The sequence below is a fragment of the Enhydra lutris genome, unplaced genomic scaffold, assembly GCF_002288905.1.
Source record: "Enhydra lutris kenyoni isolate GAN:26980312 unplaced genomic scaffold, ASM228890v2 scaffoldscaffold13, whole genome shotgun sequence".
Lineage (NCBI taxonomy): Eukaryota > Metazoa > Chordata > Mammalia > Carnivora > Mustelidae > Enhydra > Enhydra lutris.
This window is the reverse complement of record NW_019154097.1, coordinates 14,622,118-14,650,009: the sequence shown is the minus strand read 5'-3', so window position 1 is coordinate 14,650,009 and position 27,892 is coordinate 14,622,118. Positions and strand designations below refer to the sequence as shown.

General features: G+C 47.6%; 1 protein-coding gene across 1 annotated transcript in view; it reads right to left on the bottom strand.

Annotated features, from left to right (window-relative positions):
• Window positions 1-1,730: 1,730 nt before the first annotated feature.
• LOC111146227 (zinc finger protein 462-like) overlaps window positions 1,731-27,892 on the bottom strand; it is a 69,616-nt gene continuing 43,454 nt past the window's right edge. The window contains exons 2-7 of the mRNA XM_022501682.1: window positions 18,390-18,639; window positions 12,224-17,841; window positions 11,261-11,425; window positions 9,349-9,452; window positions 6,006-6,124; window positions 1,731-1,981 (exon numbers count right to left, since the gene is read on the bottom strand). Coding sequence (XP_022357390.1) covers window positions 1,731-1,981; window positions 6,006-6,124; window positions 9,349-9,452; window positions 11,261-11,425; window positions 12,224-17,841; window positions 18,390-18,609 — 6,477 coding nt within the window. The 5' untranslated portion in view covers window positions 18,610-18,639. The remainder of the gene's footprint in view (window positions 1,982-6,005; window positions 6,125-9,348; window positions 9,453-11,260; window positions 11,426-12,223; window positions 17,842-18,389; window positions 18,640-27,892) is intronic.

The following is a 27,892-nucleotide window of genomic DNA, read 5'->3' as shown; positions in this document are numbered from 1 at the left end:
CGCACCAAAATGAAAAAAAAAAAAAATCTACTTAAATAACTTTACACCCTCCAGCCCCGCGTTGTTTGCACTTTCTGGCTGATCATCTAAAGGCTCGGAAAGTAACAATCAGCGCTTCTAATGATAAGGTGTCATGGTGTTGAAGACATAGAACCAAGATGAGGCTTTCACACCTTGAATTTTATTTAGTGTAATTTCCCCCCAAATCGTTCTGAACTATCTCTTTTGCAAAGGAATGGGTTTCCCCTCACCCCTCACCGGGTCGAACGTCTCCTAAGGCTTTAATTTGATTTGGGAGGGGTGCCTACACTATTTAAAAAAAAAAAAAATCAATACAGCAAGTCGGGAGCAATTGAAGTTCAAGGGCACGGGCTGGTTGTACCATTTCTATTTCTCGCATCCCCGAGTTGGACATCACCAGCATCGGGAGAGAGAAACACACAGCGCGCGGGGCAGAGACCTTAATTAAAGTTTCTTTTGTCCGCGTCTGAATTGGGGGATGTTGGATTCCTTTGCATTGGGGAGCGCGCATCCGGTGGAGAAGGCGCGGTGTTGAAGATCCTGGGCCAGATTGTCCTCTTTAATACTCACTCCTCCTCCGCCGCCCGCCCCCCCCCCCCCGCCGCGCCGCCACACACACCCCATTTTCTCTTTACTCTCTCCAGATAGTTGGTGGAGACAGTATCATCATGTGCCTTTTCTCTTTACTCTCTCCAGATAGTTGGTGGAGACAGTATCATCATCCAAGCCTACATGAGTGTGGAAGCCACAACTGCCCGGGAAAATACAACTGGCATTGAGAGAAGTCAGACTCAAAGCCAATCCTCTGTTGCCAAGAGCCCATGAAGTTTCCTTCCAGTCCACTAAGCTCCCCCCGAGAACAGAAGAGTAGACCTCAGGAACAGTGTGTTCCCAGGCTGGGAAGAACTTGAGCTGGTAGGAGATGTCTGGTGACTGTAGGGGCAGGGAAGGGAGCAGCTCTGGGGTTTTCCAGACCCCCGAGAATCCGTACACTTCCTTCTGTCCTAAGCACCTGATTTGTGCAATCCCCAGAGGCAAGCTGAGCAGTTAAAACACTTCTGCTTCTTGGTCTGGTCAAAACAATAAGCTGTCCTTTGGCTCACTATGTCACACCTGCCACTTCCCCACAACTGGGGGACACCGCCAGCGAGGAGACCCCTCCATGGCTCTCTGCATTTCTGAAGCTCCAAACCTTGGCAGTTAAACCCTCTTCTCAGCTGCTGCTTCCTCATCAACCTTTGGCTACCAAAAATCATAACATGACCCCTAAATTGCAACAGGATCAGAGAGACTTGCCCCCCATCCCCTTCCGTCTCCTCCTCTGAATTCTGTGTAGCGTAGTATGCCCCCGCCAGACACTTCATGCCACCTGTTTTTTTGTTTTTCAGGTTTTTTTTTTTTTTAAGAACAACACAGACTATAAATAACTAAGTAAACAAAGAAGTAAACCTGCCTGGTATCCTATCTACTTTCCTGCTCACAACCACACGGGAGACTCCAACACTAGTCCATGCACACGGAGTACTCTTTCCATGAGCGACGCTCACACGAGTCCAGAGAGACATTTCGGCCACGGCACCAGACAGTCACCAAGGGCCCTTCACCCTCCCACTCCAACGTCTATAGTGTTTCACCTTTCCACATTTCTTCCTTCACTTGAACCGTCGTGGTTTTGTATTAGGTTTTCCTCTGGGAAGAATGACTGGCAGTTAATCCCAGCCCCGCTCCACCCTGGGTGGTGAGCTAGCATTCGCAAGCCCCTCATTACCATTAGAGTCTTCTACTTCTTCGGCTGGGGTAGCTTTCTGGGAGGAGTGGTGAGCGTGGGAGGAGAGCAGACTGACAATTCGTGGCCTGGGGAGGGTTAGGGCTTTTCCGTGGACCTTGAGGGAGTGTTCCTTCAACTGGCTGATTGTCATGGTGGAAAATGAGCACCAAGAACACTTGTAGGCATGTTCACCTGGAAGAAGATGGCGGTAAGGGGCAGAACGGGAAAGGAGGGAAGGGTATAAGGTGGGGTGGAAAACAAAATGGCACAGTTAATTCACACAAGAGATGAAGTACAGTTAATTCACGCAAGAGATGCGACTTCTGAAGTTTCATGGTCTAAGAAGCCTCACAGACCAGCTACCCACCCCTTCCCACAACCACAATGCTCCTCTGGGACTGAAACTCTTCCATGAGCTCCATAATCAGGTGACCTGGTCCCTTTTCATTTCATGCTCTACTTACAGGGACAAACCCATGCATGGATTCCCCAACAGGGAGTGAAACTGAATGTCTACGATCCCTCCTTCAGAAAGGGTTCCAGTCTCTCATTCTCTCTCTCTCTCTCCACTAGAAATGACCACGTCGGCTTTCATTCAAGGATGCTTTTTATCATCTGCAGAATATAATATGCTTAATTCTTATTTCAAGGGCCTATCAGTGGCTTTCCAAGCACAGGGTAACTAAGTGCAAACTCCATTGTGCTATTTTCATTCTCTGCGTCTTTGCTGACTATACACCTCCTTGATTCCACACATCCTAGTTTGTTTTTTCTGGACCAGTTCACAAACCTCAGCATAAAACTCCATGCCCCTATCTAATCAATAGTGCAGAGAAATGGGTAAAAGTAAGTCATTTTTTTTTTTTAAATCAAGAGAGAGTTGTATATGTATAAGCACGTGTGAATCTCCAATATTCTTTGATAAACAGGACATTTCAGTAAAAGTAGGCATTTTTATTTTAATTATTTTATACCATGGAAACACAGTGACCAAATGAGACTATGGTTCACCTTTGCCCAAAGTCAGCTTTTAAATTAAGTGCATTTTAAAAAGCCAAGCTGTGAAATGGACATGCTTATGTTGTGGGACAAACACTGGTTTGATCGACTCAGAAAGCAATTTTGCTTTTTCTAACAAAAGGATGTGAATCCTCATGCTTGCAGCTCAGTATCTGCACCACTCCAACCTGATACTAAGAAAATATCCTTTAACATACAGGGTTTCCAGCCATAAGGAAATGATTAAGTAAATATGGACCAGCTTCCTGATAAATGGTAATTCATTAAAATAAATTCTTAAATAATATAAAAAATAACAAAAAATAAAATAGTGATCTTCAGAAAAACAAACAGAAAGGCACGATATATTTTTGACTCACTTATAATCACAACTGTTAAAAATAATTATAGAGGCCATGGTTGAAAGGAAGTGTTATCAAACGTGAACAACAGTGGTCTTTAGAGAATAAGATTATGGGGTGACTGACTCTTATTTCTTCTTTCATTTCCAAATTTCCTCTAACGAGCAGGTTGGTTTTTTTTTTTTGGTTTTTTTTTTTTTTACATTTCTTTTTAAGGCGAAATTTTAAAACCAGAGGTAAGGAAAGAGAAGGAAATAGAGGGGAAAAAAGGAGCAGAAAGGCCCTTTAGCAAGGAAAGTTTCGCGTGCTAGTGAGGGGGACCTGTGGACAGAGCCGCGGAGCAGGAATGAGAAGGTAAACCTCTGTGCTTGCTCTGACCCAGCTGAGATGGGTTGTTCCCCGCCCAACCTTGAAAATGACTCAACGTCTTCACATGCGAGGTGAGCGCAGCAACCCAGATTCTGCACTCAGCCTCCGCGCTGCCACTGATGACTCCCAGAGCACGTACTTCCAAGAAAGCCTTGAAGAGAACCTTGAGTGACGCAACACACTACAGCCCAAGATGGAAGAGAAGTTCAAAGTCAGACGACCCCGACCAGAACCTCAGTCAGTCCCCAGCTATTATCTGGGAGTCCGGATAATGCCCGGTTGTCAACAGTGGTAACTATTACTATAATAAATACGGATATATAGAATATCATTTACCATGTAACATAGAAATACACATGTCAATATATATTAATCATTGTATAGAATACCACGGCCCTTCTTATTCCATTTTTAAGTTTTTTAATGCAAGTCTGGCTGCATGAAGTGGTTAGGTAGTGGCAAGTAGCACAACATGAGAGAGAATTCAAATCCAGATATTATTTGATTTGTCTATGTGACTTTTACCCTTTAAAATGAAACAATCCACCTAGCATGGACAAGATGACATAAGTGTTTTGGAAAACGTACTGGCTTTTTGCAAGCCAAGCTGCTCTCAAGTGGCTGCATGCCATGCCACAGACAGCAAGGTTCCCAGGTGTGCAGAGAAACAAATTCTAGCATTCCACCTCTCTAGATGCTTCCTTCTCACCAACCAGTGAGCACAGAAGGACTGTGTGCGTGGTCACCTCACTGCCCTGGAGTCTCCAGGCAGCCTCTGGTACTTTCTTAAAGTCCTTCACACAAGGCCAAGTCATTTACCCAACTCCTCTTGCTAACAGCGCTTTGGCCAAGGTGGAGATCTGTGAGAAAGACTCCCCAGGATGCTGTCCCAGCTGAAGAATTTACAATATGCACACATGTCACACAAGAGCGGTCTGAACCCTGAAGCCTCTTACTCCATAGCTTCAGTAGACTTTTCCTGAAAGTATAAAAATACGAACAGAAGTCTAGAACCAGTCTCTCCATCCCATCCGTGCCCAGTGGGGCTGGGAAGAGCTGGATGGCTTCAGGAGTTTTATTCCATGAGGCCAGTTCGACAGGACCCAACACCAGGAAAGCTGGTTAAAACCTCGGGAGAGGAACTCTAACTAAGGGTGTATGTGCAGTCAGGCTTCCGGGTGTGGCTAAGAACACCACGGAGAGGCCCCCAGATCCCTCTCCAGCACCTTCCCTGCACCACACCTCTTTCCTCTCCTGCCTGAGCTCTCCTGTGCCACCAGCAGGCATCCTCCATCAGATGCAAAAAAGAGAGGCTATCGGCTTCTTGTCAGTGATAAAGATGCAGGCTGTTCTTCTGAAGTCAAATTCTTAGTGAGTGGGTTATATGGCCTTGAACAGGTCACTTAATTTTTATATCCTCCTCTGACACTGAGGGGGACACCACCACCTACCCTTTAGGACTGCCATGAGGATTAATGAGTGGGATGGATATAACATGCTTAGTGCAAGCCTGGCGGGTGAGGGACTGTTCATAACAGAAGCATGAGGAGATGGAACAAAAGAGTAACAGAGACCAGCACAGCTTCTGGACACTCAGGACCCAAGTCATTTCTTATCTCTTGTAAGGAAAAGTATTTAAGGGTATCTCATGAGAAATCTTGCATGTCTTAGGGACTCTGTCCTTTTGAACTTCCTCAAGATTACACTTTCATTTTAGTTGGGAATTATCTTCAGTAGATGCTAACAGTTCATGCATTTCCATTAGAAAGGCCAGGTAGGAGCACCTGCGTGGCTCAGTCAGTTAAACCTTCTGCTTGGGTCATGATCCCAGGGTCCTGGGTTCAAGCCCTGCATCGGGCTCCCTGATCAGCAGGGGAGTCTGTTTCTCCCTCTCCCTTTGCCCCTCCGCCTGCTCATGCTCTCTCTGTCTCTCTCTCTCAAATAAATAAATAAAATCTTAAAAAAAAAAAAAAAGGCTAGGTAATTTAGAAATTCCTACAAGAAACCAACCAAACAAACAAAAAACAGGGGTGCCTGAGTGGCTCAGTTGTTAAGCATCTTCCTTCAGCTCAGGTCATGATCCCAGGGTCCTGGGATCAAGTCCCGCATCGGGCTCCCTGCTTAGCAGAAAGCCTGCTTCTGCCTCTCCCACTCTCCTTGCTTGTGTTCCCTCTCTCGCTGTGTCTCTTTCTGGCAAATACATAAATAAAATCTTTAAACAACAACAACAGAAACAAAGCCTGTTAGTAGCACATCCCAACTATGACTTAGGTGACATGGGCTTGGTCACCCTTGGCTTATTTTGGCTTCAGGTTATTCTATAATTTTTCTTTATGTTTTTTCATTAGATTAAAATAGAAATAAATAAGCAACCAAGTCAAGAATAACTTCTTCTCATGTGCGGGATAAGAGACTTTGACTTTCGCTCAGGGAAGACCATAGGATTTCAAATCCAGAGGACTCCTGCATCAGGAGGGCCAACTCACCAGCGTGAGCCTTGAGTATATGTGTTTTCAGCCGGCTGTTATAGGAGGACTTGAAGGAGCAGAGTTTGCACCGGAATGGTTTATGGTGTCCGTGGTGGGTTTGCATATGGCGATCCAAGCTTGATGAGAAGAAAAATAGAGAAACAGGACAGGATTAACAATTACATACATTTTTCTCCCTGCCCTTTTCCAGCAATCCCACTTCTAAGCTGCTCAAAGTCATTTTGCTCAACAATGGTGCTTACCCAAACCAAAAACAACAATGACAAAAATGACAAGAGTGGTCATGCCTACTTGAAAGGGAGGGGCTCAAGGCAAGAAGATAGCAAGAGCCTTTTTGGATTGAGATACATGGCAGTGGGAACATTTTCCCTTGCCTGGAAGCATGTATAATCGGAAGAGGGCATCCAAAGAGAAAAGATGAAATACCAGGGAATGCAAGTTTTCTGCCAAGGTGGTGAGGAGTGCCTATCAAATAGTCCCTTAACTTATTCAAAAAAAAAAAAAAAAAAAAAAAATTAGAGAAATTTTGCATTTAGAAAGGGCTTTCTTTTAAAATCTCAACTCTGTATTCATGGTGAACACTCAGGAGGGGAAGGGAAATTCCAAGGTAGTTGAACTACTTGAAATGGGCTGTCACGTCTCCAACATCTTTGTAAATATAGAGGCAACTGGAAGGTAGGTTTCAAAGAAGTCTTGTGATCCAAAGGCCACTTATCCCTTCTGATAAACACTACCATGTTTGCTGTACCTCAGTCTTCCAGAGCAACTTATAAAGAAGTTATTTAATTATGGTGAACTCCTAGTATTTCCTAATAATTAGTAGTCTAAAAAATAATAAATCTCCCAAACAAGGTGTGGGAAGGTGTTCTAATTTGAATCGGTACCCCAGAGAACCAGATTCCATTCTAAATGACTCAATTGGGAATGGTGTTGCTTACCATTTAAATACACAATGTTTTGAGCTCCAAAGCTGCACTTTCAATCACCTCCTGACATCTCCCTCTGGGTGTCCTTCAGCTTTCTTAAATTCAACGAGCCCTTAAACAAAACCATCAGTACCCCCCTGCCACCTCCAAACAGCCAATCTTCCTCCTTTCCTTGCTTTCTTCCTTCTTTCCTTCCTTTCCTTCCACCATTCTCAGTCAACCAGACGGAACACCTGGGTGTCATCTGTCCTCTACTTTGTCTCTCATCCCTCATCCCCTATATTATAGTCAATTTTTCCAAATCATTAAGATCCTACTTCTTTCAACCATTCCCAAAGTTCCATTTTAACTTCTTGGATTACCTACTATTACTGCCTCCTAGTTGGTTCCTCCCATCTTTTTTTTTTTTTTTGTCAACTCAAGAGCATGAGCTATGGAGTGAGACTGCCTGGGTTCAAATCCCAGCTATTGCTTATAAACCAAATGGCCTGGGCAAGTTACATAAATAAACCTCCTCACCTTTCTAATCCACAAAATGGAGACATAGTGGGACGTACCTCACAGGGCTGACTTAAGAATGATAAGAGATAATACTTGAAGGCGCTTAGCACACTGCCTGACACATAGTAGGTCTTAATAAATGTCAGCAATTATGATGACTCTACTCATTCCAGAGTCTTCCTTTTGCTGGTAATGTAAATTAAAACGTCTTAATTCTGCATTCAAAGACTCTAAATATGGTCTCTACTCAAGTCTTCATACTCTATCTTCCCCTATTCTTTTACATATACCTTAAAGATTAGTCAGACTAGACCACCAGCCGGGCGCCCACCAGCCTCATGCTCCATTCCACGGGCTTATGCTCTCATCCCTTCCACCATGCTGTACGCCCATTCCAAACTATACAAGTCCTGTCTTTGACTTTTTTTTTTTTTTTAAGATTTTATTTATTTATTTATTTGACTGACAAGAGATCACAAGTAGGCAGAGAAGCAGGCAGAGAGAGAGGGGGAAGCAGGTCCCTGCTGAGCAGGGAGCCTGATGCAGGGCTCCACCCCAGGACCCTGAGATCATGACCTGAGTGGAAGGCAGAGGCTTAACTCACTGAGCCACCCAGGAGCCCCGTCTTCCGACTTTAAGACCTGACTCAAATGCTCCCTACTCCATAAAACCTTCTCAATTCTTCCACAGTGGGTGTCACATTACCCTTCTCTGAAATTTCATAGCATTTTACTGTACATTTTTGAAAGATATGTGCCTTGTTTTGCCTCGTTTGTGTGCTTGCTTTATTTATAACTCCCCTAGCCCCTAAATTCCCTTAGCTCCCTGACCATGGCCTCTTCATCTTTATACGCCCCTCATATCCCCCAAGTCCCCAGCACACTGCCTAGCACGGGGGTATCCATTTATTCACAGGGATTTGCCGAGCCTCTACTGGGTGTCAGAAAGCAGGACAGATGCTGGGGAATACATACTTCTTAAACTGATGAGAACTACACAAGCTTTACGTCGGCGCACAGATCTGACAACAAAGATGAGACATTAGTCTCCGTAGAATTCAGGATCTGTAATCCATCCTACCCTCTGGACAAGCATTGCCTCCTTCCGGCTTTCAACAACTATCCAGCACTTTATCTTTTTAAGAAGCAACCAACCCAACATTTACTTTCAATCATCCTAAAGATAAACAGCATGTCAGTCTTCTAATCGGTCACCTCCATCCAAGATGGTGGCACACATTGCTCATCGTGTATCCCTCTCAGACAGTTCAGAGAAAGGCAATAAAAGGTGATTTCTTCTCGGAACCATCCCCCTTCCCATCACCCCCAAATGCCAGTCACAATACTCCAAAACCATGACTCCAAAGCTGTGATGGGCCTCGGGCAGCTCTTTCGACTCAACCTCCCTTTACTTCAAAAGCACCTCTTGGCATCAGGAACCTCCTTACTTTTCAAGGTCTTTTTAAGAAACATCTCAAGCAATGGTTCTTTGGTCACAACAGGGAATGAATAGTCCTAATTTTACCTCCATAGACCCTCAATTTCCTAAATGGAACTTTACTTCCTCAAATGACGATGAGGTTCTGGATGAATGTTTGATGGATAACACCAATAAATTCCTCTACTTTCTAGTCTTTTGTAAATCAGAGCAAGGCCTCCAAAATAGCCACTTGTGAAAAAGACCTGTATTTGCCATGTCTAATGTTAAGTAATCTGGGGCTCTTAGCCCCATTTGACAGATGGGGTGACTGAGGCTCAAGGTAACCTAAGCAGCAGGCGAAAGCCCTCAGTGGTGCTCTTGGACGCCTCCACCCACCCCCCACCTCACTAACCCCCAACCCCTGCTCCAGCTCAGCTGCCTCCCGGCTAGGACACCTCCCTCCTCCCCACCTGCGGGCATGCAACAGCACTTACTTGTGCCTGAAAGCAGAAACAAAGGAGCAATACTGGCAGCTGTACTTGTCCTCGCGGGTAAACATGGCCAGGGCCAGATGGCTCCTCTCATGAGAACGCAGCCCCTGCATGGACATCAGGACTCTGTCACATTGACTACAATGGTATCCCCCCGGCCGGGTTTCATCCTCCAACATTCCATCAAGCAAGCAGTGTTCACCATCCACCCGGTCCACCAGGGTGCCACTGGCATCTTTGGCGACTTCCAATCCATCCAGGAACAAGTGGGAAGGGTCTTCGGCCTCCTGCTAAGAGAACCACACACACACACATGCCCCACCAACAAAATAAATATCCATCATCATCGTCTTCAGCACTCCTCCTCTCCCTTCATTCTCCTAAACTCATCAGCATCTCCAGTTCAAGCTTCCTCCCCTGAGTCTCTAGCTCCCCCTAGAGGGAGGGCAAACCCGCCTGCCATGCAGTGGTGGTGATGTGAAGGCAACATGTCCCAGCACAGGCTGCCACTGCCTGGGAAACACGAGAGAGAGGCTCTCCCACTGTGAAGACCATTCACTCACTTTGCTCCCATCTTAGAAAGAAAATTCAAACTGCCATCCCACCTGAACTCACACAAAGCAGGGTTAGGGTTATGGCTCAGAGAAAAGAAAGGAAGGAAGAGGAAAACACAGCAGAGAGGTTTGGGCATCTAGGAGCCAGCGTGGGCCATCCTCGGGAAATGAAGGAAAGAGAAGGACCCTGCCCTTTGCCACCCATGCTCCTCCCCACCCTGCGTACAGTGACTTAACCCACTGAATGGGAGGCTGCTGTATGATCGACTGAAAAACTTGAGGAGCCCGAGTTTAAGATACCCGTGTTTGGAGGTGACTCTTGGGTTACTGATTACACACGAAGAACTGCTCTGTCTCCCTCGAGTGACTCCAGGAAACAAGCCTGGGACACACTGTGGTGGCACGGAAGAGGCTGACTGCCGCTGCCCCCAGGGGCCACTGTTGTGCTGGGAGCCAGAGGGGCTTCTGTCTTCAGCGAAGGAAAGCAGAGACTTTATGTCCATGTTACATGGGCAAAAACAGGTCACCAGATCGAGAAAGGCCAATAACGAAAACATATTCACGTATCTAGAGAGAAATAGCCAAGCCCCCGAACTAACTAACTTCTCTGCTCAAAAATCAGTGCTTAGCCATATCCTGGAAGGCAGGTCCCTGAAACTGTGGCTGCTCTCAGGATTATGACGTCCAAAACAGGCAGCCTAATGGAAGCTGGGGCAGGGAGAGAAGACACCAGTCAGCGACATATGGGTAAAAAGGGGATAAAGGAGCCAAATTACGGCAAGGGGTTCTTGGGGCCTACTGTGACTCAAAGGCCCATAGTTTTAGATTTCATGTATCTCACGCTCCTCAGAGGACCCAGGACAAGAAGTGAAAGATTCTTCTGGGCTCTCTGCACCATCAGCAGGATGAGAACAGCAAGAAGTCAGGCAGTGGGAGGAGCAGAAGATGATGGGAACAGGACCCACTTGATTCCTCTCAAGAGCTCGGGCAACTTGGAAGAGCGTAACACCTAACGGCACTACATGCAGAACAGAAGGGCGACCCAAAGCCTCCTGTCCGGAGAGGCCCGGATCTTCCGTTTCCACCAAACTATCCGCGTGGAAGGGAACCAGATCGAAACGCGACCGGGTCGAGACACGAAAGATGAAGAGGGTCCAACCTGCAAAAAAATCAAAACAAGCCAGACCGATCCAAGCGTAGCTCAGGAATGCCCACATCCTGGGACGCCCTTTCCTGAGCTGCTTTGCGCAACGGTGGGGGGGGAGGGGGTGGTGGTGGGCGGTGGAGGGGGGTTAATCAGTGACTCGAGCGGCTCACACACCTGACCGCTCATCCACACCTCCCCCCTCCCCGACTCTCACCTTCACGGCGGCGGACACGGCGGGGACGCTGCCATACTGGACGTGCTTCCGCAGGTGGTTGCAGATGGCTCGGAGCGTCGGGTGCACTTCCACACAGAATTTACACTTGTAGCCCACCACCTTCCTCTCCTTGATCTTTGGCACCTCTTCTAAGTGACCAAAAGGCTGGTAAAATACAGTGGTAGCCATCAGTACTCCGAGCCCTCCCTCGCACGCCGGCGTTTACGCTTGTCGCTTACTAGCGGACTTTATTTCAAAGTGGATTAGCAGGTTAGAAACCAAGGGAGAGATACGGCCGTGTGTTTACAGAACGAGGTCGTCAGAGCCGTGGCGCGCTGCCTGCCACGCAAAAGTCTCCGGAACCCACACATGTTACGACTTGTGAGGAGAGCAGAGTTCTGTGGAGAAGCGTCATGGTCACGGCCACCGCGTCGGGTGGTTTTCAAAGCAGTGTCAACCACGCAGGTGAAACGTTGCATAGCTACGCCATTAGTGAACGTCTTGACCAGGAAAAATAACCGAACAAAAAAACCCAAAAACCGAAAACCAACCAATCAGACAAATCTACTCCTGGAGATGGTAGGTTCCTGTAGCAGACACTGCGGACCAGCACCACGGCTGACACCAAGAGACGGCCCACAGCTGCCTTAGAAAGAGAGCGAGCGGCGTCGTGTAACGGGGCCTCACGTAAGGCTACTTGGCAGAAGGAGATACAGAGAAACCACCCCGGCCCTCCCCGGGGGAGCCTTGGGAGAGTGGGAGGGAGGGAGCGGGGCCGTGGAGAAGGGCGAGCCTAGGATGGGGGGCTACTCAAGCTCGAAACGTTTAATTGACTTATGGAGCTCTCTGGCAAAGCTAAGTCACTAGGAAGCCTGTAGCAGTTTGGCTGGCAACGAAGAAGTGCGTGTGGGCACCAGTGATGAGAGGCCTCCTGGGGGAAGGGAAATCAAAACATAGCCTTACCCTCTCTTGTTTGAAATCTGCAAAAGCACCATCTGCATATTTCTGCTTGCTCAAAAGCTGTTTCCTCCTCTCCTGACGTTTGGCACGCTTCTGGAATTCCTCATTGTGAACGTTCAAGTGTGAGGTCAGCTCCGCTGTGCTTTGCAGTTTGCTATCACAGTGCTTACACTGGTAGGCGGGGCTCTGCAGGCGGGGGCCGCCGCCCAGGATGACGAAGTCCCTCTTGAGGTCCCGGCTGTGGTGGTCGGTGTAGTGCATGCACAGCAGCTCGGCCGTGCTGAAGGACAGCTTGAAGCACCTGACGCAGCGGAACGGGAGCCACTCGGTCTCCGCAGCTTCGCTTCCCTCCACCTCGGCCTTCTCGAAGCTGCCTCTCTCCTCCTCTTCCATCAGCACCGGCTTCTCGTGCTCATCCGCGTAGACGGCCGTGAAATAGCCGCCCAGCTTGCTGGCGTGCTGCTTCTTCGGGAACACCCCCGGGTGGCGCTTCATGTAGTGGGACACGATGCCCTTCTTGCTGAAGGACTGGAAGGAGCACAGCGAGCACTTTTTCTTCTCCACGGCCCGCCGCAGCTCCTCGCTGAGCTGCGGGGAGTCATCCTTGGGCGGGGAAGGGATGATCACCTTGTTGGGCTTGTCGCTGATGGTCCGGGAGGCGGCCAGGCAGTGGGTGTAGTAGGCGTCGATGTCGTGGCGCTTCTGGTAGTGGGCCGCCAGCCCCTTGCGGATGGGGTTGGTGTAGGCGCATAGTGCGCACTTGAAGAGGTTGTTCTTGCCCTCTGGCTGGGCGCGGACGTTGTTGTGCTTGATGCGGTAGTGCCTGGCGATGCCCTTCCTCGTGGAGCAGAAGTACTTGCAGAGCTGACACCGGAACACAGTGTGGGAGACCAGATGCGAGGCGGAGAAGTGCGACGTGGACATGGGATCCTCTCCCACGTCCTCCTCAGCAGCGGATACCTGGGAGGGGCTCACTTCCGTGGTCATCTCGGGCTCCAGGGAGACCGGCAGCTTCGGGGGCGACGGGGAAAAGACGTCGAATTCGGGCTGATTGTGGTACTTCTCGTAGTGGATCTTGAGCTTCTCCAGAGTGCCGTGCGTGTAGGGACACAGTTTGCAACGGTAGGCGCCGTAGCCTTGCTTGAAGATCCTGCTCGTCTCCTCCACGTCGTTCTGGGCTATGTCCGCGGACTGCTCCACATCGTGCACGAAGTCCTCGGCGGTCACCTTGATGGCCGGGTGGCGCTTCTGGTAGTGCGTCAGGACGCCGTGGATGCGGGTGTTGATGTAGGGGCAGTGTCTGCATTTGTAGACGGCGCCGGGGTTGATGTCGATGTCCTGGGCAAAGTCAGCAGCCTTCACCTTCATGCCGGGGTGCTTCTTTCCGTAGTGGGTGAGCAGGCCATGCAGGTTGTTGTACTCAGACTGGCAAACTGTGCACTGGTACGGGGTGGACGAGATGGCCGGGTTGGCCGAGGCCAGCTGGATGCTCTTCTCTGGGGAGAGCCTCGGGTCATCTGGGCACTCTGCGTCCTGCTCGGGGAGTGGAGTGGGCAAGCTGTTTTCGCAATTCACGGGACCCACCAGCTCTTCGGCGGAGGGGGGGAGGGGATTCTCGATGGCATCTTTCTCCTTGATGATATCCAGCAGCACCGACTCATCACCATTCATGGCCCAGGGATGGAATGCCTGGTAGTGATTGGTGATGTCCCAGATGGACATGGCCTCAAAGACACAGTCTCTGCATCGGTACGTTTTGGCTTCTGTGGGCAGCGCGAGGGAGGGAGGGGACGGGTCTGGCCCAGCCCAGAGTTTGGTAGCCATGTAAGTGTAGTCAACGTAATGCTCTGGATGCCTCCTCTGGTAATGCAGGAGCAGACCGTTGGGCTCTGTGTGCGAATAGATGCACCACTCGCAGTGGTAGCCAGCTTCTATCAAGCCATCAAGGAACGCCCACCGCATGATGGACGTGACTGTGGCCTTCAGGGCAGGGTGGTCTTTCTTGATATGCTTCCTCAGTGCATAGAAGTAGGGGGAGGTATATGAGCACTGCCTACACTTGAGCGCTCGAAGTTTCGCTTTGTCCCGCTCCGCGCTGGAGGGGGCCATGAGCACACAGCTGGCAGGCTTCTTCTGGTTCCGGTCACAGAGGCTTCGGATGGTGGCCGTGTGCTGCCGGATCACATCTGCATTGGCCTTGAAGTCTCGGTGCTTCTTCTGATAGTGAATGAGGACACCCTTGACCGTCCGGTTCCCGTAATCACAGTGCTGGCAAAAGAACATCTCGTTCTCCACAGGAGGGCCATCTCGCTCAGAGCTGCTGCGGTTGAGCTGTTGTATGGGGGCGGGTGGCCGAGGGGAGCCTTGGGGCCCCTCAGACCCCCTCATCATTGCAGCTGTGGGAGGAGCCTGTCTGATATATTTGGCAGTGACCTTTATTTCTGGGTGTCTTTTCTGGTAGTGGACAAGCACTCCCACAACTGACCGATTGCTGTAGGAACAGTGTTTGCAGTAGTAAAGCTCAGTACTGAGGTCTGGTGGCGGGGGTTGTGGGGGGGGTGGGGAACCCATGTTGGACATTTTGGGAGACATTGGAGCACCCACCTCAAATGATAATTGAGAAAGGGCAGAGCCCCTGTCCACAGACACCATTCGCATGGTTTTCTGGATCCTAAAGTAGGAAGCCTTTTCTTCCGGGTGTTTCTTCTGATAATGAACCAAGACAGAATGCATGTTGGGGCTTGCAAACGAACAAACGTCACAATCGTAAACGACAACAGTGTTAACTGAGGGGTCCTTCTGATTTTCACATTCTGGAGTATAGGTCTTTGAAGAAGTGTTTTTATTAAATGTAGCCTGCAGACCGCCACCGCGAGCCACGGGAGTGGAAGTCGCCATGCTCTTGGGGGCTGAATTCAGAATCTCCCTCAGTGTCTGGGATTCCGTATTTAGCCCTTCCTGCTGCTCCACGACATAGCTGGAAAATATCATCGCGTTGTTGATCTTGACTGTGGGATGCATTCTTTGGTAATGCGGCATCAGGCTTCGGACGTTCGGGCTCGTGTAGGAACAAAACCGACACCGGTAGATCAGGTCCGAATGGTCGAAGTTGAGTACATTCATGGCTTCTGGGTGGTGTTCACCGTAATGCTGCTGCAGGTCTTCAAAGTTGGTGTAGTCAATGTAGCATTCCAGGCACCTGTACACGGCACTGTGGTCGTTGGGGTCCAAGATGTACCGAAAGCTGAACTTGATATAAGGGTGCATCCGTTGGTAGTGGGTGCTGACGCTCCGGGCCGATTTGTTGTTAAAGTCACAGTGTTTGCAATAATAAAGCCGTCCAGAGTCACCAAAGTCTGTGTTCTCGTTACTGTGCTCTGTCCCATAGATGGGAGTCTGGGTGTTCAGCAGAGCAGTACTGGAAACCTGGTGGTCTTTCATGTTGGCCGAGGAGCCATAGTAATCCTCTTCGTCTTCGGAAAGGGTGAGCTCAATTTCCGCCCCGTTGGTGGCGTTGTAGTCGTGGGCGACGCTTCTGAAGCTGGGCTCCTTTTGGGGCTCGCCAGCGTCTCTCGCCCAGATCTGCTGGGCCGAGAAGGATGTGGACACCTCCATGACCGGCTCTGTGGGCTCTTCCTCCCTGTCCAACTCGACCTCTATCTCCACTTCGTTGTCTTCCTCTTCCTCCTCGTCATCCTCCACGTTGATCACCGCGTCCTCCTGCTGCTTTGTCTGGTTGATTTTGCTCTGCAGGTTGCTTGCAATCTCGTCGATCCTCGTTCTCTTCTTCACGGGTGACAGATCGAGGGGAAAGTCGTTGGCGAGCTTCCTAGAGGCCTTAGCTACAAAATTGTTCTTGGAGGACAACCCAAGAATTGAGGTCTGACTTTTCTTCACAGTGTTGCTGGAAGAGGGGTGGCTGTCTGTCTCGCTCTCCAACGGCAGGCTTGAGGGCTGCCCCTCGAATTTTGGCAAGTTGTCGCAGAACGAGTGCTTGTGCTGCTGATGGACCCGTAGCCCTTTCAGAGTCGTGGTGGAGTAATTACACATGGTGCATTTGTAAGGGTGCAGGGGTGGGGCTGGCATGGGCGGCTGGGGCGGCTGCACCGGCGGGGGCTGGGGCTGCGGCTGGGCTGGCACCTGGTGGGGCGGCTGTAGCTGCGGTGGATGTGGCTGGGACGGCGGTGGGGGTGGTGGTGGCGGCGGGGGTGGTGGCTGTTGCTGCTGCAGGGGATCCAACAGGACCCCCGGCTTTCTGCCGTTGACGCTCGAGCTCTCATAAGACACGACACCTTCGTTCAGGGAAGCAGAAAGGCTCTCGCTCTGGGAATTCACAGCATCCCAATCTGACGTTGTACCCGTGTGACACTGCTTGTGAGCCCCAAGCTTCAACGAGCTCTTGCAAGTAAACGGACATTCATCACATTTGTAGACGGCGGTCTTTCCGGACAAATGGATGTTTTCTATGTGACGGGAGATGCTACGTCGATGCATAGTGAGGAAGGGACAGAAGGGGCACTGGAACCTATTCATGAACCTTCTAAACGGAATCCCCTTGGTCTCCAGCAACTTGTTGCCGTCCGAGCCCATCAGCTGTTCTGCAGATATGCCTGACGTCTGGTGATCCATGGCATTCAAGCCGTTCTCGCTATCTAGCTCGTTCAACTCTTCATCAGAACTGGAGTCATTCAGCATGCTGTTGGTTTCCAGGTCAGCAGAGGAATTGGTCATGTCAGCCATGCCATAACGCGATCTCTCCGCCAAGTTAACAAGGCCAGAGTTGTGAGGGGACTTCGGCTTCATCTGAGGGTAAGACACGGGTGGAAACTTGGAAGCGGACGAAGAATTGGGTCTCATGATGGAGTTACTGATGGAGCCCCGGAAGTTGGAGACGTTGGCGCTGGGCATCTCCCGGCTTGCAGCATTCATGGACAGATAGGTGGAGTTGGAAGTGGGGCTGGGGGCGCTTTTGTTCTGCACATCGGGGAGGTTAGTCCCTTCTTGCTGCTGGCGGAGGCTGGAAAGGATCTTGACCATGCTGCGATGCTTCTTCATCATGTGATCACACCAGCGCTCCCGGCGGGGTGTCTGGTAGCTGCACCACTCACAGCAAAAGTTGCCTCGAGACTTGGTCAAAGGCTTGACCATGGACTCTAAGATGCTGCGTTCCACGACCTCTGCTGGCAGTTCCTTGCAGGGGTCCTGCAGGGACACGGGTGGGACCACAGGGTCTGGCATTGGAGCAGGGGCAGGGAGGGGAGCAGTGGTCTCCTTCAAATTGTTTTTGTGATACATCTTCTGGTGCTTAATTATTCTCGCCCTCCTCGGTGACTTGTATGTGCAAAACTGGCAAGAGAAGACCTTTCCAAATCCCTCATGCATCATGATATTATAATTTAAGGATCCTGGAACAGGGGGGCCCGCCGAACTCCCTTCAGCTTGAGCTCCGTGGACCTTCCTTGTGTGTTCGATGAGGAGATTTTTTGACCTGAAGTAGCGTACGCAGAACTTGCATTGAAAAAACTTGTTTGTTGGTTTGGGATTAGGGGCAATATGCTGACCGTAATATCCTGGACTGTGGCCATAGTAGCTTCCGGTCCCCAATGCAGTTGCATTTTGACCTAAAGAGAAAGTACGAGGTAAGTGAGAACAGAAAAGCAAACAAAAGAGAATTAAGAATTTCATCATGCAAATCAATTTTTCTTTTCAACTGTTCTTCATTAATAAACATCACATTCGAAAGTCCTAATAACATCTCCAGATGAGGCCCTGAAGAGTATTAATGAAGCATTAATGAACACACACATAGCGCTTCTTACAGATGAAAACGCAGTGTTCAGCTTTAGAGACGATACTCACCTCATCTCCACTAACGTGCCCTAGGGCTATAAAAAGATGCATTTCCCATACTGTGACATTCATCCCAGAATTCTACAAGGTACTATCCTGTTCTCCAAATTGAAAGGAAACTAAGAGACATAAAGGAAGCTAAAAGGACAATAACATAGGACACTCAGGTAGAGAAACGTGACGCCCTAATTGCAAAGACGGCTCGCAGAGAGCAAGGAACTCTGAAGAAGCCACACGTGCCAAGACCCATGGCTACAGGCTAAAACTAGAGGAGCGCCATGAAACAGATCAGATACGCCCAGAATCAGCAAAGATTTACCTGATAAATCCTCTGCGATTGCAAATTCGTCCTTTATCGAAGAATACTCCACCTCTGTCTGGTTACTGGCGTTCATGGACCCGGATCGTGGCTCATTAGCATTGTCTTCAGCAACATCAGTTGGCTGCAGAAATGCTGTGTGGACATCCTGGATGTGCGCCTTGAGATCTTCGTAAGATGGGGCTCGGAAGTCACAGCCATCACACTGTAGCACCTCCATGATCTGGGCCTACCTTCTCACATTAGGAACCTGTGACAAAAGTCAGAATACAGTGTCTGAAGAACTGTACTAGCTAAATATCCCAAGTCGATGGGGCTACAAGTCCATTAACAGAAACATTTCTAGTATCAGCAGATCTTACACTGAACTTTGCCAGTTGGAATGTCCACCAAAGAAATGCAACCAGACGTAACAGGGATAGTGTCCTTGAGATCCAAACATCAAAAAAGTGTAGGGGCGGGTGGGGCGGGGGACCCAGATAAACATTTTCCACTTTGATATAAATACATCTTCAAATGCCATTGGTCAAGGAAACCCTTAGCAGTTCAAGAGTTTTAGTAGTTTCTGAATTTCTTGACTGATTTCAAATTTCTTGTCAAGTCAGTATTGACTTTGATTCTGGCTTGGACCCTTTTTTTTTGGGGGGGGCGGACTAGAACCTTCTCAGAAGTAAAGAGGATGTCTGTACAGAAAAAAGGACAAATTTCAATCTTCATTAGCTGTTCTAATATTAGAACATTGATGTTTCATCCCCAAATGGTAAAATAGTATTGAATTTTGGGTGGTGGTAGAGAGAGCTTTTATTATGCCTTTTGTTATTCTAATACTTTAACTGATATTGGGGTATGCCTCTTTCCTCCTTTCCACAGTTTAGTTGTGTGTGCGCACGCACATGTGTGTATGCGTTTCATAAGCTAAATGGTTATTTTGCTCTTTACTATCTACCAATTACAACCTAACACCTTCTCCAACTAATTAGGTCATAAACTATTTTTTTCTCATGAGATTCTCCAACCACCAACTTCAAATGACAATCCAGTTTCTAGTTTAGAGTTGTACCTTGATACCTCGGTTTACATTAAGGTAACAAACACAGTTTTGAAGAGGGGCTTCTAAGTCGCGACTCCCTTCCTACGCCTCTCCTTGACAAACATGCAGTGTGTACTTGCCCACAAAAAGCTGCAAACCTGGGGCAGAATAAAGCAAAATTTGCCCAGCTACCTTCACTCTGTTCTTCGCTGGGTGACAGAGAGACACAGATAGCTTCCCACTAACTCAACGGAGAGGCTCACCATTAAGCAATTAAAAATGTATTAGAAGGTGTAGTCTATCCCATCGTAATACATATCTTGAGCTGAGATACCCGGTTATTATCTTAATCAGTGAGTTACTTCATGGAGCTCACCGCAAACTCTACTGAGTCACCGCAATCTAGAACCAGATGTCCAAGAACTAAAGCCTTCGCCAGATCTTCCTAGACTTCTACTGTACTGCAACTTTCGCTACTTTTAGGGCAAAAGGTAAACTGATTCTGCAGGAGGAACAAAGTCGAGCGATGTGTCAAATGTAGAGAAAGGAGCCATTGCGGGCGGATTTTCTATGAAAGAATGCTCCTGCTGATAGCCTGCTAAAATAACTTCTGGCAAGTCCAGCTCTGGACAGACTGAGCTTGCAGAGTGAGACACAGATATTTACCTCCTCTTCTTTCACCCAGCAATCTATCCTTTTTCAATAAACACTGAACGGTGCACCAGAGTCTTTTCAGCTAAGTCTCAACATTCGAGATACACAAGCTTTTATGCCTAAGCGCCAACCCAAATTGTGTGGAAGAGGTTGCTATCAGCTCTGGATCAAATTACAGCCGTCACTGAGGCCCCACCCCACTTCTCCTTTCGCACAGTCCATTAGACCTGAAAACAAATTTTTCCATGGTGCAGACGACTCCTGCATTTAGAACACTTCACAGAAAAAAGCAGACCATCCAGTGTGCACTCCCCATCCCCCAAGCCTAGCCCTTTCATCTCAGCCAAACAAGCCACAGCTCTGCTGAATGTGTTTATCACACTTTCAAGAGATATGAGCTCCTGCGTCACCGAAGCTCTAAGACTCACTAAGCTGCCCTAGTCCTCTGAGCTTCAGGAGCGGCCATTTTAGCTCGGAGCTTCTCTTCCGTGCACAACATGGCTTCTCTGGGATTCTGCTAGGCTGACAATCAGAAATGAGCAGTAGAAGAACAGGCTGGGCTCCTCCTATGCTCTTCTGCTCCCAACAAAGAATGAACTGTTTGCACTGCTTTCCGAAAAGCAGCACCTTTCTCCTCCTCAAATGTCATTCACCAAGATCTCCGAAGGTTCTTTTATCCCATGATTGATAAGCTTGTTCGTTAGTCCCAGCAGAGCTGACTGGTTATGGCAGGACGATCCTGGACCAGACCCTGTTCTACAGCAGGATTTGGGGGTGGGCTGGGGGGGACCTCCAGAATGCCTTGGCTTCTTGGGAGTCGTCCTTCCACACACAGAAGACATACCATCCGACTCTGCTTGCCAGATTCCAAAGTCTAATGACCTTTGTTAATCACCAGCCAGTCTGTCTGCATCAGCAGACCCTGCCAACAGACACACCCTTCAACACAAAGGCTGTAGCTATTCCTTTTAAAAGAGGTTCTCTGAAAGCTCCATTGTGTAGCCCGAGAGGAAAACAAAATCTCTTCCCTTCAAAACTTCAAGCCTTTAGAAATAACGCAACAAAAGGCTTTCTGCTGTGTGTCTTTTGGAAATTTTGAGCCCAGTTTGCACAACATCAACAAAAATGATGGTTCTGCACAAGGAAAGCAGGGCACCTTCAGCACTAAGTCATCCACCCAGACATGAAATTCATCTCGCTATGCGGTTCTCTAATATCTTGGTGTCTTCGGAAGCTGTTATCGAGGATTCTAACTTCACTGGATGCAAACACAAACCTACAGTCTCCTTGTTCTGCTACAAAGGAGATTAAAGGGTCATGAGATCAGGGGGAAAAAAAAAGCCCACTGATTTGGAAAAAGAAGAGATGATGAAAGTGATTTCCTAATGGGTTCTAGCTTTAATGTTGTTGCAGTCTCTACCTCAAAAATAGCTCAGAGCCTTAGAAGAGGTTAATCTCCAGGCTGCTGAGAACGAGCGTCAGGTACAGCTGAACGGCCTTCAATTTGATGTCTGCACCAAGCCCCGAGAGGAGGACGGAGCCTCCTTTGAAAGCCATTTGCCTTTGTGTACACATTTGTCCTGAAGACGCTGACAGAAGAAGAAAACGGAAATTTCCAGCATGGCCTAAACAATCAAAGAAGCAGAAACCCGATGTGTTTATGAGACCGAGGATGCATACACGTGCACACAGTGAGAGCAGGAGAAGAAAGGAATGGGGGAGGACGGGAGACAAAGAAAGCCGGACCCGAGGAGGACCCATCCATCAACCAGAGTATGTACAGCAGATGGTAATCCTCTGAGAAACCCACAACCAGGAAAAAAGAGGAGAAACGCGTTCTGCTGCTTCTCTGACTGCTTCATCCGCCCAGAAAGAGCAGCAACCCTCAAAGACTCAGCTAGACACTGATGTGCTCCAAAATGATGATTTAAAGCTAAAAGTCTTGATCTCCTATCTACTTTACTTCATTTAAAAATACCGTCATAATGAGATTAGCAATACCCCCCTCCCCACCACTGACCCAATCAGCAAAATCAAAAGCAGAAGAGGAAGCTTCAAACTAACTAAAAAGAAATGCTATTTCAGAAGGTCATGGGCTGAGTCTACAAATCAAACAAGCACCCCCATCTCCTACTCCCCCTACCCCCGGCAGTATTCCCAGGCCTCTCAAGGTCAAATAGGCATCGAGGACTGGACTCTAAACACCACCCACGAAGGGACCTGCTCTGTGAGTATGGATTCTTCTCTAATACCCTAGTGCCGAACGTGATCAGTTCTCCTGACACACGAGACCCCTAGACCATTCGAATTATTCACTGCTCTTCAGTATCCTTTATTCCCCATTGCTGGTGTGTTCCATTTCCATTTCTAGTTTGGGGATTTCCAAAGGTGGGGGTCTGGATGAGAAACCCTAACTCCAACTCTCCACATCTGACAAACTCTTGAAGACATAGTTAAAGAGAACCCAGAGAGATCTCGTTTAAGATCGGGAATGTACACGTGCGAATGGGTAAAGGGGGATGATGGACACAGGCTGCTCTCTCGTCTACACCACCTGCACCCCCACTTTTCTGTGCCCAGCATCCCGGGGAGCCATCATGGCTCGGTGAAGGTGAAAGAAGGCAATCCGCAGCTTCACGCCCCGTTCTTCTCCGGCTCATGGCCCAGACGTACCTGGAGAGGGGGAGGCACGCTGGATGGTTCACGGTGTTCTCACCACCAGGCCACCATCAGCCCTCACCCAGGGCAGCTTGGCGAACACTGTTCCCCAGACTTGCATAAACATGGTCTTCAAGTCAAAGTCCCAACGGTCTCCAGGAAGTGCCTGAATTAAAACACACAGGCCTTGCCTGGATTGAACCTGTTCTCTGCCTGAAGGCCGCAGACCAGAAAAAAAGTGGTGAGGCGCCACGGCCACGGGGATTCAGCAGCAACTAATTATAACCTTCAAAGCCTTGGAGAAATAGAACCAGAAACACCATAAGGTCCTTTTCCTCTGTCCACTCCAGAAACCTAGTTTCATTTATCAGGCACTGAGCTCCCCAGTTCTCCTGAATCACAATTCTAAGAAAAGGTTTTAGTTAGCACCTGTTGTTTGTGCTTTTCTTACTTTCCAGTGAATGGAAAAACCAATTATCCAAGGACTGGCAGTGGAATGCATCAACTCTGGAATAGTTCAGCTAGAAAAACAGAAGCATCAGGAACCTGAAGATCAGCCTACAAATATATTTGGAGATCGGAAACAGCTGATAGGGTGAGGTCAAAGAGCTGGGGGAGGGGGGTGTTAGGTGGTTAACATTTCTAACGGTAAGCTCTGGCACTGCCATGGTTTGGGAGGAAGGAAGAATTTCCATGCTGAGGATGAAAAATGGGGGGAACCACTAACTCATCCACTTGTGGACGTGGGCTGCTACTCTGACAACAAGGGGTGTTCTGTGTCAGTTCTTATCACTTGTCCTTGTCACGGTCAAAGCAGGACTTCTGGTAACTTAAAAATCTTTTAAAGCATCTTTCCAAGCCCGACTGCACGGAGAAGAAACTGAGGTGAAACTTCCTTCCAAAAGCAGTTGCAGGATCAAGGTGACAGGCAAATGCAAACGAAGACTTACTCTCTCTCTGCATATGCAATAATTAATTGGACTGATTTACTTTGACCTCAGATACGAGCATGTGCACTCCAAATTGGACAGGGACTCTATCAGAGCAGAATCAGCCCCTTCCAAGTAAGTACCCATGATTTATGTACTCCTCCCATGTTTAGTTAAAAAAAGAAAAAAAAAAAAACCTAGTAATAAAATAAGCCAGCAAAATAAACCAACAAAGAACTCCTGACAACAAGCTACCTCCATCGATCCTACAGCATCGGCTCCACTACAGATCCCAGCTTGCCATGTGGTGTCTTCAAATGTCCTATCAAATGTTTATACTGTTTGCTACATGATCTAAGCAGTTCTGTGTACTCTTGGCAATTTACCACACTAATGAAAGGTTTAACATATCAGGGAGGATAAATAATTAAGGAATTCAGAAGGGAGACACAGCTGTTCTTCAAAACCAAATTTTCAGAAGAGAAAGGATTAATTTGCAATCACATATGTAACCCCCAATATGAGACTGAATTTAAATACTGAGCAGAGAAATACCAGGAGACCCCCTAGTCCTGCCAATGCACGTTGCCTCTGTTCTATGTGGTCAGACTGTGGTCCATCTGTGGACCTTGCACGTCGGCACAAGTCTGGAGCAGGCAAGCTGCAGATGAATAACCCACTTGCTTTCTGGCCAGCGATGGTCCTTTTCAGGTTATCTCTTGTTTTAGCTTTGTTCTGCATCAAGTTTTCAAGGGTTACAGGGCACGTTGAGTACTATTTCATAACAGGTGCCTTTGGGATCATCATTAAAATGAGATGAGCATCCAGGGATGTAATCTAAGTGACTAAAAAAACTATCAGATATGTAAATAAGGAGCAATTCTGGCTGAGTGACCTGTTATGAAAGCAGGTAGTGAGTGTCTAACACAGAAAGAGATAGTACATACCTTCTGGAGAATTCATGCATTCCTTTGCAATGATATAAGGCTAATTGAGGCCAACAGGCCAATCGGCAGCCTGCCAGCTCTCCTGTCCTTAGAAAAGGAAGCGTGTGATTTGAACAAGGAGATAAAAGAGGAAAGAAGGGACTAGAAAAGAAAGGGAGGAAGCAGGGTAGTATCTCAGCAGCTTTAGACTTCATTGTCTGGAAAGGGGAACCTGCAGTTTGCCAGATAAATCTAATTCTGAGAAGTGTCCTGACAATATTCTCCTTGAGAAACAAAACAAACCAAGAGGCCTCCTCTCAGTAAAATGCTCAAAACGCAACTGTGACAAATGAGATCCCAGCTCATCTACTTCTTTCAAATGACGGAAAGCCACTCTTGGTGTTGAATGAATTCTCTGAAATGTCATGGGCCCATCAGGAAGTTCCTTGGAAACTTTGAGGCCATTCTCGCCCTAGCACTGAGAACAAGAGATAACTGATTTCTCTCCTGGAGGGCCAATCCGCACCCAAATGGCAGAGACAGAAAATCACGGTGTTCCTTTAGAAACTCTTCAGAATGCTGGCTGGGTTTCTACAGACACTTTTCATGCTACAAGAACTCTCATTATAAAAATTGTAAAATTAAAGGGAAGTTGTAGTGATGCTGCTGGGTCTTCATTACAGAACTGATTGAGACGCAGAGTAAGCAGAAGTTGCGGTGAAACTCATCCTTCCCACCATGAAAGACCAACCCGGGCACCGAGTGGTACCTCCTCAGTGGGTCTGAAAGCCTGACCGGCCTCGGGCGTTGGTCATGTAGGTCTTCCCGCCGTAACCGCTCCCGGCGCTGGCCTGGCCAACCACACAAAGTCTAAGTTCCACAGTTTCAGTGAACGGATCCAGAAACCATTTTAACAATTTACCTTTTTCTCTATTACCACTCCGAGAGAAATGAAACAAAACAAAACAAAAAATGGTATATGGCTGTTGCCTTGTGGAGAGGATAAGGAAGTTTTGCTAGAGGAACTCTTTTATTTAAGGGAAAGCCCACGAAAATCCCAATCTAATCTGTCAGACACTTGCACGTTGCCTTCTGTACACAGTTAACTCAGAAGTTCAGATAAGTCACTTTCTTTAGACCAGAATCATTCAAGTTCGCCCGTATCAGTGGCACACAAGGGCCGGATCCAAATGCTGCAATGACCTCTCCAGCCTCATTCTTACATCTGACAAAACTGACCACACAAGCCTGGCACCTCAGTCTGTCTTTCTCCAAACCCTGGTTCCTGATCTAACTACCCCATCAGGACAAAAGCCCTCAGCAGACTCCTTTCTAGAAAGCTAAACAATGGCTGGGCTTGTGTGGATCATGAACACTTTGAGATCCTCTTGCTCAAGGAGACTGTGGGCTGTTTTTTGTTTGTTTTTCTTTTCTCCTCTGGCCTCCACCTATAGCAGAAGCTATCAGAGGCTGTCCTTCCTCCTTACTAAATTAACCAACTGGCCCATTCCTATCCATTGGTTGTTCTGACAAATTAACAGAATCTTATAATAGGAAAAACACATTATGTGTTTACGTATTAGAACTGGCAAATACCCAAGAATTAGGGATTTTTAAAAAAATGACAGGCAAGGAATTTCTTTTCTCTTGCAATCTCCAATCTACTTTCAGCAAGTAAATTTACTCCTAAAAATCACTGCACCCCAAGAACTTCAAAGCAGAAAGTTAAGACATTTGTTTGCCAACCCAAGATTAGAATTTATCACCATGTGAAAACACTAGAATGCTCCAGTACTCCGCCAAGCCCCCCATTCTGTAAACCCTTAATGATAAGTCTCATTTTTGCCCAATTTAGTTTTCTTCAGCTTATTCACTATTACGTTGATAGGAAGGAAGATAATGATACAGAAATGCCTATCCGGCAAGTAAAAGAATGTTTCTAGCAGGTGTGATGACTCTGCCCGTCACCTTCACCTTGACCAAGTCTTTCAAAGCCTTTATTGGGACATTTTGCTAAATGAAAAAATTAGATTAAGATATTCAACCTTTTTATACAAAAAAGGAATGTTTTACAGTTTTCCTTTTCATCTCTAAAAGACTTTTTTTTCTGGCTTAATTTACTCCTTTTATTATTATTCAGAGACAAATAAATATGTAGTTTTATATGGCTGACACCTCATCAGTGAATTCTGGGCTCAAAGGTTCTAACCTCTAAGAGGCATTCCCTGACAACTCCATCTAACACTTTCCCACCCCCTTGGCCCCCCATGAAATTGAGCCCCCTCTCCACAACCCTGACCACACTCACTTTCTCTCTACCACATTCCACTGCTTTATTTCCTTCACTGTTGATAAGATGCCTGTTTGCAGTCTGTCTTCCTCTAAAACATAAGCGCGCTGAGAGCAAGTCCATGCCTGTCTACTCACGTTTGGTATCTTCAGCACTGGGGACAGTCACACAATGGGTTCAGCAAATGTGTTGAATGAACGAATGAATGAGTCAGAGCCTCTGAAGATTCCAATCAAAGATGAAAAGAGTGGTCATGAGATTGGATTCTTCTACTAACACCATGTTAGTACAGAACAGTGTTAGTCCCAACCAGGAGGACTTCTGCCTACCTGCCCTTCCTGGCTGCACCACCACTACTACCACCAAAAAACCTCAGGCTAGGGATATTTGGGAGTTTCTGAAGACATCTTTGGTTGAAAGACATCACAACCAGAGACTAGGGTGCTACTGGCATCTAATGGGTAGAGGCCGAAGATGTGGCTAAATATTCCACAAAGCACCAGACTGTCCTCCCAACAAAGAATGATCTGGTCCAAAATGTCAATGACACAGAGGCTGGAAACCTTTTCACAAATGGTCTGTCTGGGGGTTATTTTCAGTCTCTGTATATAACCCACCTGCCTTTATAGTCCTTGCACTGGGGTCCTGGCAAGGAAATCTCTGAATTAGATAATTAGCAATTCTCTTCCAGCTCAAAGATTTTATGATTCTATGATTCTAAATGACTTTAGTAGTCTTGAGATTACAGATCACAAGTTTTTAGTTTTATTTTTCTGATTTGGGTATTTTATTAAAAATTTTTCAAAAAAAAATTTTTTTTCAAGAAAAAAGTAAGATTAGGGTGAGTGATTTTCTTTAGTGATAAGGCTATTGCACTGTCGATGATCCCATGGGCTTGGAGGGTCAGGGGTCTAAATATCATTAAAAATGGTCAGGTTCTACACTTAACATGTGGCCTCCAACTAAAATTTTTGTGGAAAACAAGATGCACATGCTCTCCTCTTCAATATGTAAAA